Source organism: Notechis scutatus, chromosome 4, assembly GCF_049901735.1.
Source record: "Notechis scutatus isolate UNSWTSFEM ecotype Mainland chromosome 4, rNotScu1.2, whole genome shotgun sequence".
In the NCBI taxonomy this organism is placed as follows: Eukaryota; Metazoa; Chordata; class Lepidosauria; order Squamata; family Elapidae; genus Notechis; species Notechis scutatus.
The window spans coordinates 31979924-31996633 of NC_142012.1; the positions used below are offsets into that span (position 1 = coordinate 31979924).

The 16710-nt window shown below is 33.9% G+C and overlaps 1 protein-coding gene across 4 annotated transcripts in view; it reads left to right on the top strand.

The window, feature by feature from the left end:
• The window catches only part of SLC7A11 (solute carrier family 7 member 11), a 121984-nt gene that overhangs the window by 56328 nt on the left and 48946 nt on the right, over positions 1–16710 (top strand). For all 4 annotated transcript variants that reach the window (XM_087963129.1, XM_087963128.1, XM_087963127.1 and 1 more), the window contains 3 exons: positions 2668–2793; positions 4481–4580; positions 5419–5463. In XM_087963129.1, the coding sequence (XP_087819255.1) occupies positions 2668–2793; positions 4481–4580; positions 5419–5463 (271 nt within the window). The remainder of the gene's footprint in view (positions 1–2667; positions 2794–4480; positions 4581–5418; positions 5464–16710) is intronic.

Sequence of the window (16710 nt, forward strand, 5' to 3'; positions counted from 1 at the left end):
ATGAATGCTAATATTTGTCCATTTGTATTTTGTGCAAACAAAAATGTATAAGCTGCTAAAAATGATATACCTGAACTTAGTTTATTTATTAGATGTGTATTCCACTTTTTGTACAGGAATGTATATATTATCCATATTGTATATTAAAATTAATATCAATGCATTAAAAGGTACACACATTTTCTGCAACTGCTTAACACCTTCTCTTCTTCAGGCAGTGCCTTGTGAATCATGGAAATTTCCAAATAGTTAACCACTCTAGAGTAGGGAAGTGCCATGTTCACAGAGTGAAAGATAGAAATTCCCTGGAATCATTCCAACCACAAATCTAAAGCCATTCTTCCTTGGAGGGATTCATTTGAAAGTTTATTCTTCATCATTACCTATTTGGCCAAAAGACAAGATGCATAATTGGGTATCATCAGCCTACTAATGATAAGAAATAACTCCTGCCAGCAATGACCTCCTTCAGCAACTTCATGGCAATATGAAACAGGAATAGATGGAGAAACGATCATAGAGGGACTCGACAGATGAGAGGTGTCCAGATATAGTAGAGTTCTCCTTTCTCTGCACCACTGATTAGAATCAACCTTTCAGGAATAAGAACTGAAAAGGGAAATATTCTGGACTCAAGCTTGAGTCAATTTATTGCTTGGATCTATTTTCTTTCACCCTGTGAGAGACCTTAATCAAACATAAGGAGCACTGGCCCAATTCAGAAATGACAGGTCTAACAATGCAGAGAGTTTTTCCACTTCTTCAAGACTCATAAATGATACTAGATTATTTAATAAAATGAAATAAGTGGTTTGAGACAGAAGAATAGAGGAGAGGACAGAAAGAATCCATAGCTCAGAAAAGCATTTTGCTTGTCACCAATAACCGATACGGAGACAAAGTAATCAAGTGGCAAATGTGAGCCTTACTTACTACTTGTTAAGCCTCTGTTGGTGTATATTGAAATCTTTGCAATGATAATAAAAGACAAACTGCAATCATTTTTTCATTTGGTGATTTAGAAATTATTTTGAGCCACTTTTTCCTCATTGATTTCAGCAAATTTGATAAGATCGTAACACCTTGAAGTTATTTAAGAAAATAACATTGTATAAATATAGTCAATAAAGTTGTATTCTTTTCATTGTATTTTAAGCACTCCTTGAACTCCATAACATGATATGGAAATTAAAAAGTGAACACATACGCAGACAAAAAGTTACTGCATGAAATGAGTGCATATTTGAATAAACAATATTTGATTATATGTCCAAGGACTAGGATGTTGTCTATTTACATTTATTACTGGTTTAATTTGTTTTTACTGAGTACCGGTCTATGAGGAATCTTAATAAGGAATTCTTGGTATACTCAATATTTTTGTTGTTTGTTTTTTGAGAAATTGATGAAATTGGTATAAAACTTTGTAGCACTGATAGCCCTTTTTCATGTGATTGCTTACAGAAAGGTCAGGCATGCTACTGTACTATTATAATAGTATAATTCAAGTAACTGGTTTTCCTTGAAAGAGTTAGAGTTTTTACATTATCCATTTTTCACTTCTTCATAAAAATACTGCAGACAATTGTTTAGGAGTGTGCAGAGATGTAGCATGAATTTATAATTTTGTAAAGTCCACAACTGAAGAACTATTGTATATAGTAAACCTGAACATTTATATACATATACATATGTATATTATATACATATACATATACATACATACATACATACATACATACACACACACACACACACACACACACACACACCAAAATTTAATTAAACCAGATAGGAACTGAATCTGAATAGGAAAGTAAAATTAAGGGGTGTCCTTGGTGTTCTCTGAGCTTGCTTGTTTTCTTGCAAACGTTTCAATACCCCAAATAAGTAACATCTTCAGTGCTAGTCATTACCTAGTTTGGGTAATGAAATGTCTGTGAGAAAATAAGAAAGCTCTGAGAGCACCAAGGATTCTTCTTCATTTGAGCTACAAATATTTTTCTTTATAAGTAAAATTAAGTCTGGTTTAAAATTTGAGTTACAGCAATCCATCTATTCAATGGTGTGTTTTAAATATTTTTACCACCTGTTCAATGGCCATGGCTTGGTGGGTGCATTTGTGTGCGCATACACACTTTGTGCAGGCGCAGAGGCATTTTGAGTCACCTCCTGCAATCCTGCACTCTCCCTGATGCTTCAGCAACTGCCACATGGCAACTGCTGTGCCGCGCAAAGCAGCTGCACTTCAAAAGCAGGACATAAAGGTTAGGATGGGAGCCCGGGTGGGCGGGTGGGTCTAACACAGAGCATCGGAGAAAACTGGTTTGGTCTCCCCTGTTCATTGCTGCCGGTAGAATGCCACCACTGCATCTATTTTCAAAATTAGGTCTACAATGAGGACCAAGCTTAATTATGTTCACTGGAAGGCTAACAGAAGGCTATGATTGGTACTTTGGAAGATTTAGGAGATTTTTAGTTGATGATACTTTGTAAAGATTTTTTTTAATAAGCTATGAGAAGGCTGCTCATTAAAGGTTTAATGTGAGTTGTTTTGCTAATGCCCAGGATACACGGTGGGAGAAGTTCTGCCTAACAGAGTTTTTATGATGCTTTTGGATGGATGAGATATACTTCCTTTTAACTTTTCTTTCTTTTTTTCTCCAGCAGTTGTAATGGTCCTGAATAGTATGAGTGTCAGTTGGAGTGCCCGCCTTCAGATTTTCCTAACCTTTTGCAAACTTGTAGCAATTTTGATAATTATAGTCCCTGGAGTTATGCAGCTAATTAGAGGTATGAACTGAAAAGTAAATGCTATTTTATGTGCTTTCATCTCCCTCCTTCCCATTCTTGCCCCTACCAAAGAGTGCTTATGCTAGCAAAAATCTTTTAATTAGTCTCTGCTTGTTCAATTTAAGTTCCATACTGTCAGGTAAATAACTGGAAGTAAAACTTACATTGCAGCATCTGGCTATGAGATCATATTGAGTCTCCATCTATCATTTTTAAATGTTGGACCAAAAGATTGTTTCTTGCAGCAAAATCAAAAACAAGCAACTAGCAACAGAGGTTTTTGTAATGGTGGAAGATTCAAGCTTCTATAGTATGTGTTTTATATAGAACAGTGTAGTGTATTTATAGTACAACTTTATAGCCTTTCTCTTTATTGGAAACATTCTTGTATAAAGCACCACTCCCACTAATTGGTATTCATTCTTAAAATGTTTCTTAAGTAGAATGTTTAAAGTTCTTTAAGTAGATAAATGAGTTCTATTCCTTTAGACTGCTGTTGGCGACAGTAATGCTTGTAGCAGATGCAAGTCATAATGTAAAAACTCTAATGGTGTGGATTTAGTACAAAATAATATTTTATTACCATTATTCCAACACTGTATCTTCATTATGAAAACTTTTTTTGTCATGATTTAATTCAGCTATATGATCAGGTAGTAACCAAGATTTTGGTTCCTGACTTCCCTTTTCTCTTTCTGTATGTGTGAAGGGGAATAAAGCACAATATGGATTAAGTCACAATTTCTGTTAGATAAGATTTGTAATTTGTCCAAACTATGGTGATTAATGAAGCAGGATCTGAAATCATGTGATGACTAACAGTTCAAACCATATTTTCTCATTTACTTGCTCCACATTAAAAAAAACCACAGAAAAGCAAAGAAATACGTGCCAAAATATTATAGCATGATGTGTACATTATGTCTATATGTGCATACACATCTACACATCTAAACAGGCAGTGATGGGTTCATGCACTGTCTGTGTTCTTGAGTTTTAAAAAATGGTATTTTCAAGTATGGCTTCACTGTAAAATTGGGAAACCTTAAAGCAGGGGTGTCCAATCTTGGCAACTTTAAGACTTGTGGACTTCAACTCCCAGAGTTCCTCAGCCAGCAAAGCAAAGCTGGCTGAGGAACTCTGGGAGTTGAAGTCCACAAGTCTTAAAGTTGCCAAGGTTGGACACCCCTGCCTTAAAGGGATACAATTAAGAGTAACTTCCTAACTGGTAAGTTTATCAGAAGTAAAAAAGTTAATGTTTATTCTCAGCAGCACTGCTGCATCGTTAAAGAACCTTTCAAGATGTTGATACAAACATTGGGCTGCAATTCTTGGACCACACTTTGCAATAAGTTCTCCAAAATGTTACAAAAATAGCATGGGGAAATAAAAAAATATTTAAAAATGTAAGCTATTGTTTCAGGTTTCCGCCCCCTGAAATTTAAATTAATCTAAAAATGCAGGTTGTGTTCTGAATGCATTCATACTGGAAGATGTTGTCAGTTATGTTACACCTGGCATGCAGGAACAAAAAACTATTTTGGATTTATCTAAAGGATTGGTCGATAAAACCTAACTGGAAAAAAATACTGTACATGGATTTATCTCTGGGTTGTTGATATTGGTAATATTTTAACCTTAATAAAATTGAAATCAACCTTGGTATGTTTTTTTTTTCTTCCTTCAGGGGAAACTGAACACTTTAAAGATGCATTTTTGGGGAATGGAGCCAGTGTCAAAGGATTGCCTCTAGCTTTTTATTCTGGAATGTATGCTTACTCTGGTTGGTAAGTTATACTGCTGATTTACTGAATGGCTTTTGATTAAGAACCTTCTTGCGAAATAAATTCTAACCCATAGAGACATTGCCTGCAGTTTTCCTTTAGTGCCTCTTTGAAGCTAAACATGGGGTGGAAAGAGATCCTGTTCTAGTGAAACTTTTTATATGTGAACTCCGAAACAGGAAGTTTCAGAGACAGATTCCAGAGTTATCTGAAATTTCAGGGTGCCCTAGAAAAGTTCCAAGAAAATGGTCATTATATATGACAATGTTTAATTTCTTTGATTCCATAGGAGGAACCAAGAAAAAAAAGTGGTATCAGGGTTTCAGTACAATAGATAAGATTATACTGATTTCATTTGAATTAGTTTTCCTATGTTAGAGTCTCAATTATACTAGACCATAAGGTGGCTTCTTTAGTTTGAGTTTATAGAATGCTATGAGAATCCTGCCACTAGTAAATGCCTTTCTTTGTTTATAAATTAAGTTCTTTTGATTTAGGCAAGAAATCGTATATAGCTTACTTTGAAATATAATCTATACAAACTTCAAAGTGGCATGCAATAGAACTCTTGTGACATAGCAGATTAGAGGGGTCCTTGGTGCACTCTGAGCTTGCTTGTTCTCTTGCAGACATTTCATTACCCTAACTAGGTAACATCATCAGTGATAGTAAGGAGTGTTTACTTATTTCCAATTTTGTAGTTGGTCCTATACCATAAATCTGGTTAGGCTTCTCCTCCTACACCACATTTATTCCAAACACATATTAAGACAAGCTATTCAAGTAATGTATAGAAATAGTTATAAAAATGATGGCGTTAACAGCAACTTTGTTTTTATAGGTTTTACCTCAATTTTGTAACTGAAGAAGTGGAAAATCCTGAAAGGCATGTATCCACCCCTTCTTAATTTTTTGCAAAATTGTTAAACTTTTAAATTTATATTGCTGGTTAAAAAGTGGGAAAAGGTTAATATACAAATCCTATGTTTTGTTTAAGAATATCTTTTATGATGGTCAGATTGTTTTGTTTTGCAGAGTCTAAACATGTTGTTGCTTCAAACTTTGCTATTTTTGATTTGACTTGTCCTGAGTAATAAGCAAGTAGATCTGTAATCTTCCTTTCAGTAATATGAAATCATTTCAGTGGCTAGGCCCCAAGGGAGAGTTAACATTCTAAATGAAGATTTTGTAACAGATGTTATATCTTGGATATAAGTCAGCCAAGTTGTTTTGTGATTTTATCCTACTAAGACCCAATTTAAATAAGGAAAGACCCTGTGGATAACATTCATACAATTAAACCATTTATGTGCAGACTTAGTATATTAACAATCTGAGTCCTATGAAAATGTTTTGCCAGACTTTTAGCATTGTTTGTAAATTATCCATTGGATACATAAGATTTTTTCAATAAGGACTCCCTTTTTATGATTCTATAATTTCTTAATTTGGGGTAGAGTTGGGGTTATAGTGAATATTTATATGCTTCCATCCACCATGGTTGTCTGATGCTTAAATCTAATTGGGGAACTATTTAAGGATTTTGGAATTGTGATAGAACCTTATTACCAGTCTAATGTAGTAATGTTGTTATGTTTTCTGGAACAGATATAAGTTCAAATTTGGCAACTTGCAATCCCAGAGCTATAGACTGGCTTTCCTCCTTTTTGCAACTCTATAGAACTCTAAAGTTCTATCCAAAACTCACTGGTATTATGGTTGAAAATTAGCAAAATGATTTCATACAACTTTGAAGTAGGGCAACTTGAATATTTAAGATCCCTAAGTGTATTTTGCTTGGTTCAAAACTAGCAAAATTCTTTTCCATTACCTCAAAATTGGAAAAGAAATAGAAAATAATAATAATCCCACCCACATACCAATTTTAATTATTGGCTCATCCGTCAGAAATATTAACTGTGTGCCTGATCCCAGAAAGTTGAAGTCTTGTGATGTAGGCTAAAGTATTATATAGTTGCATGAAGATCCAAGAGCAGCAGGGGCCGTGGTGGGATTCAATTTTTTTTTACTACCAGTTCTGTGGGTATGGCTTGGTGGGAGGGGCAGGGGAAGGATACTGTAAAATCTCCAGTCAGAAGTGGTATTTGCTGGTTGTCCGAACTACTCAAAATTTCTGCTAGCGGTTCTCCAGAACTGGTCAGAACCTGCTGAATGCCACTTCTGAGCAGAGGATACTTTTGCCAGGAAAACTTAAGATTTACAAAAGACTACAAAATAATACACAGCATAGCTTTCAAAACTAAATGATAGAAAGTTCTAAAACTCTTCATTTTGCAAGATATTGAAAAAAGCCTGTATCAAGGAGAAAGATGGAAAATATGGCCAGTATGTTTAAGTGTGATCCATATAAACTAGCACACTGAAATGGAGGAAGTCTGTACATGGGCAAATTTGTCTTATTAGACACAGAAATGATAGCAGATTGCATTTTGCTTATTTTCTTGGGGAATGTTGTTGCCATCTGTTTTGCACAGATATGTAATTTTCAAGTTCATTTGAATTGGTTCCAAAGAATGTTTCAAACTTTGGTTATTCAGGCCTAAACAGCAGGCTATTTGCATATTATCCACTATCAATTCCAGATTTTATTTATTCTGTCAAAGGTGCATGGTGACTCAATACAGATGTAAACTTCTATATAGAAATTGGGGAAGCTCCATCTTTAGCTGTAATCCTTTTGTTTGGAAAAATAAGTACTTGCAAAAATCTGAACAGGATTCAGAGAAAAGAACAGAGAAAGGGAAAATGGTTAGGAACTGCTTTTTCTTGCCACAGAAAGTTAGATCAAAATTAATAGATATAACTTGCAGATAATTTTATTTTATTTAAATAAAAAGAAAAATCCTTTGACAGTAAGATCTTACAACAGTAGAATAGATACAGAATTTATGGTTGTTCCATCTCTAGAGGCTTTGAAACCAAATAATAATTGTGAGTGATTAAACTGATTTTCTTACACAATGCAGAGAATTAGACTGGATGATGCTTACATTGCCCAACAATTTCACAATTGTATAATTATATGAATTATATCTACATATCAAATAAAAAGTGCATGCTACACATTTCTTGGAAGAAAGGTGAAAAAAATGTATTCACATTTTTGCATGGACCTTTTAGCCCAAGTTGGCAAATAGTTTGGAAACAAATTAAAACAAAGATGAAATGTAGAAAATAAGAAACTTGACAACATTAGCATATTTTACAATTATTAACATCTGTATTAATAGAGGGCCAATTGGTGAAGATCTCACCCTCCACCCAGAAGGTTGAGAGTTCAATCTTAGGTAGCAGGAGATATTTTTCTCCTAGGCACAAAGAACAAATATCTGCTGTGAATGTATGGTGTCAGGAAGGGCATCTGATCAGTAAAACACTCAACTGTTAGCTGCTTTGGCATCCAAGAAGTAGACATTGTTTCAGAGTCAAGAAAGGTTGAAGTGTTTGGAAAAAAGCGTTAATCTAAAAGTACCCTAGGATAAAATAATAACTTTTTGTAGACTTTACAATTTTGGGGATCATGCTTATCATGTTGAATAACTGTATAACCTCACTGTGAAAAGATATATACACTAACCAACTAAGCAGCCAATGAATATTTTGGTCTGAGGGGATTAGATTATTGTATTATTGTAGTCTAGCTTGCTTTACTGTGGACCTTTTATTTAAATCTTCTGTCAGAGCAGATGTTCAAGTTCAAAATTGCTGCAGAATTTCTTTCACAGAGGATTTTCCACTTAGAATCAATACTATAGCCATAAATAACATCAGTTCTGTAATTGTTCTAGATGTAAAATTGGTAATATTTTGTAACAAACTATATATGAAAAATGCTGCCTGGAACATAGAAGTGCATAAAGATTTTGTCTGTCTATGTTTTGCCAGAATAAATGTTTGCTTCAAAATTAGTCACAATTATGTTTCCAGGTGCACTTCATGATGCAGAAGAATGGCGATTCATATTTCTGTCACTGGGTCATGCCCAAACAATAGTAATTACGTTTAATATTGCAATGACTGCATGCTGGGAAATAATTATGTGGCCAAGACTAATATTTGCACCTGAAGAAATAAATCTCTGTAACAGAAGACATATATTGAATTAGAGTTAAGTCATTCAGCTAAGCTGAACCCTTTAAAGATTTATGTACGTAACATCTTTTGAAGCCTCCCATCTCTTTTTTTCCTCCTTTGGTTTGGAGCAAACACTATTTCATTTTGTTACTCAAGTGGTAAAGGATAATTAAGCAGCCATTTAATAAAAACAAGATGATGGAAAAGAATAAGATGGTATAAGAATAATTTAATTAAATAAATTGTACAACAATAATTGATAACCAGTTTGATGTAGCAGTTAAAGGTGTCAGCCAGAGACTTTGAGAGTATGGGTTCTGGTCCAGGAAGAGAGCTGGGTGACTTTGGATCAGTAATTTTCTCTTAACACTTAGAAGAAAAAACTGGCAAACCACTTCTGAAAACTGCATGGGCTTTTCTAGGCACTTACTAAGAGTTCAGTCAAAGACATAACAACAACAACCTTAATCCAATAAGAATGAAGTACATTCTTGACTTATTGACCATTCGAAGTTACAACAGCATTGAAAAAGTGACTTATGACAGCTTTTCGAACTTATGACCATTGCAGCATCCCCATGGTCATGAGATGATGCATTTATGACAGTTGCAATGTCCTGAGCTCATGTGATCTCATCTGTCTAGCAATGGAAATTTTAGACTCAGTTGTAGATGCATTACCTGTATATAAACTATCAAGCTTTATAATTAGGACATTAAATCCCAACCCAGTAAAACATCCATCTTCTATATATTTTAAAGCATTTTTTAAAATATCTGGGTCAATTAAAATGTGATGTTAGGCTATAAATATAACATCCCAACAAATTGATCTAGATATTCGGTATCAGGAACTGCTTCTAAAGTTTTTAGCTCGGAATGAAAAACATGTAAAGAAAGGAAACAATAATGCTTGAGGGCAACATTCTTTAAAAGTCAGAATGAACAGAAACATAGATATTGCTATGCTAGGAGTTCTGTTAAAGAAATATAGAGCAGAATTCTTTATTTACATATGAAATGGAGCTTTCAGAAGTTTACAAATGATCTGTTTCTGTTGTTAAATAACTTTGAGGCCGTTCTATCAATTTATCATTGTTTAAAAAGTTATACTGTGAAAGTAATGTATTATTGAGATGTATAGTATTTGTAAGCCTGCTCTTGGGTTGATAAATCATGTCTAGTGCCTGTAGAAATCCAAAGAATGAATTGCTTTGTTATAACCTTGAGGGGTCTTAGATTAGTCAGTTTGTCTATTAGACTTACTGCAGTCTACTTCTCACTTCATTTATTCATTCTGTTCTTGAAAGCTGGGATGCTGCAGATTTGTTGCCAGGGTTTTTATGTCATTAGTCATTTTGGAAAAGCAAAATATCAGACTAGCTCCCATAATCTTTTTCATTTAAAAAAACAGGTTTAAATAATATGACTGTCATATTTAATTAATATACTGTCTGCTTCCTATTTATATTAATTAATGCCTGGAAGTCTTAACATCTTTTAATAATATTGACAATATATTAATTTATATAACTTAACACATAGCAAATTCCAACTCTTTCAAAAACTTTGAATGCCATATTCTAATGCATCTAATTAAATCACTAGCTCTCATGATGCCTTAAAGAGCAATCCGGACATACCTAATTGATAATCTAATAATCAATTAGTTATCAAATCTATATGGCTGCACATCTCACATAAGGTGACTTGGTGACATACAATAAATCAATTAAAACAATATAAAAATCAGTTCAATCAGTTATGTAACATCAGTAAAAACAAGATTACAAAAGATTACAAATTGGGAAATTAGGCTTGTCCCCTGGGTCCCACCAGATGAAATACCTTAGCAGATGGTGCCTGCAGCATGTTTCTCCTGCTAGACCTGATAGGATGGGTAGATTTATTTGGGGAGAGGTAATCCCTCAAAAAATTCATATCATGTAAGGCAGGGGTGTCAAACTCAATTTCATTGAGGGCCACATCATGGTTGTGTTTGACGTCAGCAGGGAGGGAGGCATGGCTAGAGTGGGCATGGTCAGCGGGATGTCACTCATTAAGGCTCTGTTTTGGGCCACGACGGCCTCCTGGAGCCCTCTACCAGCAAAAATGGAGTCCAGGGAGGTTGCACAGGGCTCTCCCAAGCTGCCTTTTTCACTGGGAGAGGCACCATGGGCCGGTCATCCATGGGCCAGATCTAAGCATCCCATGGGCTGGATCCAGCCAATGGCCCTTGAGTTTAATAACCCTGAGGTTTTAAAAACCAAAACCAGCCTTTTAAATTTTACATGGAAACAAACTGATAACCAATGCAGCTCAGGAGCAGAAGTGGAGTGTGTGTCATTGTAGAAGTTCATATAACTTCCAGTGCTGCTGCATTTTGCAGCATCTGAAGCTGATCCAGAAAGGTATGGCTGGTGGTATTGAAAGCTGTCAAGATGTCATGGCAAGCCAGGATGAATACACTTCCCCTATCCTACTTCTGCCAGTGAGCATCCAAAAGTGTGGCTAATGCTTCTCTGTACCAAGTCCAGACTTGAATCTTGATAGAAAGGGGTATAGATCAGGGATCCCCAATCTCTGGGCCACAGCCCATACTGGGCCTTGAGCCCTTTGGACTGTGAAAGTGTCAGGTGAGTGTGCATGCATCACCACTTGCATGAGCAGCGGGAAGTGCACACATTCCATTTGTGCAAGTGTCAGGTGTGCCTGCCCACTGCTTGTGCAAACGGAATTGCAGACGTGTGCTTTCCGCTGCAAGGATGGAGTATGGTGGGATCCAGTGATGGCTTCCTGAGGAATGGGTGAACCAATACCTTCCAAAGATATAATGGGATAACCCCCTTTATCAAGGATTTAACATTGCTAGAACTTACCCATAGGTCACCCCTTAGGCAGCTTTAGCCCAAGCCTTAACCAACTAGCAGGTGCATGGGTCTAAAGAGCAAGTGGTCAAGCTCACAATAATGTCCACTTCCCAGGACCAAAAAGTTCAAACCATTCCCCCAGATAATAGGACAAGAATGTCCCAGGCAATTCAATAGGATCTAGACCAAGGAGGCATGAAATTTGAAATGAATTTTAGCACCTTTGTTTAATAGATGCTCTGAAAATTACTTTGTGCAGCCTTGTATATGAATCTACAAGTCTTCCATGCCCAAAAAGGCATGGATCACTTGGAACAAGGTCATGGGATGGCAGCCCATGGATACAATAAAGACAAAAAACTTTTGTTCTAACTTTCTTCACTTGTATTGAATAGTTTTAATATATATGTTTACTTACAAAATAGAAAGTGTTGGGGTGTTCAGTGTTTTATGTACAACATTTACTTTGCAGTATAAATTATAACAATTGGCCTTGAGAAAGTTGGTTCATTTTTATGATTGCTATTTTTTAATTTGTTTGTTTTGGAATATGAATTGTGTGACTGTAGCTTCTTTGGAAGGTAATGCTAGTGTCAACCTTGCTTATGACAAGATAAAATGTTTTGCTTTTGGCAACATCATGACGAGAAATAAATGATGTTTTTAATAGTCCAATAATGTTTTTGAAAAATTGAGACTATGGGTTAATGGTAGTGAGGATGAAAATATTTCAGATGGCAAAATATACAGTACTAACTGTATTGTAAATAAATCCTGCTTAGAAATGTATAACTTTAATACATGATTAGTCAAGACAATGCTTAACACACACATTTGTGCACACACAACCCCGCCCCCCACAGAATAATAATTCTGAGATATGAACTGATCTATAATTTGTTTTTGCTAATGAGTTTTTTTGAGGTTTGTGTTAAGTAAATGTAAAAGAAAAGTTTTGTTTCTTTGTCATAATCCAAGACCATAGCTAATTGCTTGAAGCAATAAACACTTCTTCAACCTAAAAGATAATTAACCTATTTTTTAAAATTATAAAATCCAGAAAAACAACAACAAAACTAACATACAAACATACAAAATGAGCAGGAAAAAGAAACCAACAAAGGAAAACTCATTCAGCCCATATTTTAAACACGTCTTTCAACTTTGATCATGCAAAATTACTACTTAAGAAACAGGATTACGTATTATTTTCAAACACATAAGTGTTTTACTAAAAGGGCAAGTTTAATAAAGGGCAATTTCCTTGCTTGGTGTCATATGCTATCCATGAATTATTGGTATAGGCTTTCAAAGGCAGTATCTGATGAGCCAGTGTTAAGCTTCAGGGTGTAATGACTCTGTCTAGAAAAGAGATTTCCCGGAATTTTGCCAGTAACTCTGGCTGGCATTTTTAGAGGTAGTTTGAAAATGCAAACCACAATTTCTGGTGACATATCAGGAAATGCACTATCCAAATCATAATAACAAACCCTGAAGCTCAGCACTGTCCAGCTATCCATGAATTGTCGTAAAACTATATTTTTGTCATTTTATTCCTTAGCAAGGAATAAAATTCCTTTTATTCCTTTATTCCTTTTATTCCTTTATTCCTTTTACATTTACTTAACACAAAGCATCCCACATTAAGAAACACTTTGACTATCTTGGATTTTCTTTTTGTATTATTCAGCTTCATACTTTAAAAAAATGCATTAAGCCACTGTACAAAATAAGTGGTGCAGCTATAATAGGCTTTTATTGTGATTTTTTTTTAATCTTGATGTAATCAACAGTGGCATATCTTAATCCTAGAAATGCTCTCTAAAGCTGTCATGTTCATATAAATGTAAAAGGTGCCTATTTACCTTATCATCATTTTGAAAGGCATGACTTTCACTTTTTCCTTTCACTTCTATTCTGTATAAAGTATAATTTTGAAATTATGGTTCAAGTTCCATATGACTCTGAGAGAAAGAGAGAGCACAACCATCAACCCTATTTTTTGCATTCATTTCTTAGTTTGACATTCATCACAATACATTTTGCCAATATTAAACATCTTAGTTTATGTATTATAATCGAATATAAGTCACTGTACCCTTATAGGCAGAAGATGGCATAGTATCATTTTCATGTTAGAATGGAAATTTAATTGAAAAGTTAATATACATGACACTAAACACAATGATTCTGGTGACATGAAATTCAAAGGTTTGGTATTTCATGTCACCAGATTAAGCTGTCTTTTATTTCCAGTAAAATAATTATATTGTAATTTCAGTTCAATATAAGTGTGACTAAACATCAGGGAAATTTTTGTGAAATTTCATCATTAGTTTCTTCATCTACCCATATTATACTACAGAAATTTTCCTTGTCCCATTTAATAATCAAAGCAGATTATAATAATCTACATTAATTATTTGCTTGAGTATTAGTTAGAAAGCTTTATCTTTAGAATAGTATCATCTATGATATTATTCCATCTGCAGGCTAGCATCTGAGTTTTAATCTCTTAAAATTTGAGATAATTATTTTAAAATTGACTACAGTATTATTTTCAGAACTATATTTTTCAGCATCATTTAACATAACGTTTAGAATAGGCAGCCTTATCTCAAACATAGATCTGGTTAGGATTAATTGCATTTTTTTAGTAAAAGAAAAGCATAGTATATTTTTTAGCTCATTATTCCTTCATATAATTAATAATCAGCTATATATAATTTGTGGGATAGGCATAAGTATGATCCAGACAGATTTATTTGAATCAAGAAATTGTTCTATAAAAGGTGTAAGCTAGTGGTTCTAAGGATGACTCTGTCAATTGAAAAACTGTTGGGAATACAAAAACTAGAGAAAGCTATCTAGGATATGGAGAAGATGGGGCAATAAACAGGAAAGAAATTCCATAGATATTATCTTTATTTTCTTTGGAGAAACAAAAGATAAGAGGAAGCAGGAAATGTCAGGAAAAATGTCAAGAATTGTATAGCTTTGGGGCAACAGGAGCTAATCATTAGTGCTAGCCTTACTATTTAAACAAATTGAGGTGTTTGTTTCAGAAAACAAATCTGAGACTGGCTGCTAAGTGCTAGAGGGCAAATTGAAAACCACGAAACCTATGGGTGCTCCTTATGTCAGTATACAGTTTCCTTAGCTGACACAACATTAAAGTTGTACAGTACATCACTGTTATAGTTGATATCATATTGCTGTCAAAGAAGAATTCAGATGCAGTACCAGAAGGAAACATAGCCTTGTTCTTCCCTGCAGGTATCAAAATATCTTGAGGCACCCTTGTTAACCACAAGTTTCATAGAGTCTACCGCTAAGAGTATTGTTTTGTATAAACTGTGTAAGACAGCACAGCAATTCAGAGTTGCGATGCTTTTATGCAACCGCTCTGGAGACAATCATTGCACCTGTTTAGGATTTTGGTATGTTGTAATGTTCATTATATATTGGACATGGCTAGTTATGGCTGTGCATGCTGCAGATTTTCAGGATTACTGATTTTTAAGACAGAAACATAGACTACAAATGAGATTCTAAAGTTAATTTAACCATTATAACTAAGTTATAAAAGGATAAACCTCATGTGATTTGGGAATTTTTCACAACTTGACAATGGTACCTGTTATTTAGGACTGTGATATAGTAATCTGATAAAATAATCAAGCAATATTATGACTGTAACCTGTTACAGGTGTTCTAGTTAGAGCTTTTTTTTAAAAAAAATTTAAAACAAGTTTTATTGATTTTTTGAAGACAAACAAAACATAGAACATAAAAGTATAAAACCTCCTTTCTAAAAATTACTTATGAGTTTTAACAAGGCAAATAAAACATTATTTTTTAAGGCATAGTTCCACATTATCACATTTCCATTTAAGCACATATATATCTTTTCCAAATTTCTCATTGTTTCTCCCTTCACTTTTATTCAATTATATTTCTTTCTATCAAGGTTTTATTAATTCTCAATCAAACATAAACACACAAAATACAAAACATAAAACAAAGCATAAAAAGATAAAACCTCCTTAATTATCATTTATACATGTCTTTTCCAAATTTCTCTCCCTTTAGTTTTATTCCTCCAAGGTTTTATTAATTCACAATCAAACATAGCTAACCAAAACACAAAACATAAAACATAAAACTTCTTTTGAAAAGTGGCTTAGCCCCGGGTTACATCTTTTTTTACAGACCTAAATCAAATTCATGCTCACCTTATATACCATTCATATCTTATTAGCCATTCTATATTTTCTATATAACTTCTCCCTTCTTTTCACTCTCTTAATTATATTTTATTTATTTCATCTTATTTCAAAATAATTATGTTTGTATCTTTTGTCCGTTCTTTTCTAATCATCTATTTATCTCTTCTCCTTAGCAAAGAATTTCCCCTGTAATCACTTTTAAAGTGTGACGCCTTTCTATCTTTCACCTAAAGTAACACTTAAAATAATACATAATTTCCATCCTGATTCTGCTTAGTACATTCTACATGTTGCATTTTAAAATAAAAGAATAATAAACTTATAATATAGTTAAGTATATAATTTCCATTCTAGTTCTAATTCTAATTAATACATTATTTTAGAATAAGAAAATAAAATAGTAAATTTATAATAACATTAAGACAATAACGAATTAAACTATAACTAAGCATTAATCATTTTACACATTTTCTTTAATATTTTATTTAATATTAAGATCTATCATTATTAAACATTTTAATATTTTAATATTTTGTTAAATCTTATAATATTCCATTAAACTATTTCAAATGCAAATACTACAATACTATCTTATGTACTCTTGCAGAATCTTTCTTTAGTTATACACTATCCTTTATCCCTAAAAAAAATCTTCTTTTTGGCATCTTGTTTCAGACTGTGGCTTTTTTCCCCCTTTCCCCTCCCTTTCTTCTCCAGTCTGGTCTTTTTGCCCCCCCCCCTCCTAACCTCCACCTTTTTAACTTCCCCTCTCTGTTGTAGTTCTCTTTTCAATTGCTTTCTAACATTGTACCTTTTTTTCACCTTATTTTTCTTTTTCTTGGTTGTTTTATTGAATCTTAAATTCTCATTTTTCCTTCCTCTCTTCCTATTTTCTTTCTTATTTGAACTTTTTTGTCCATTAAAAATGGCTTCTTCCTT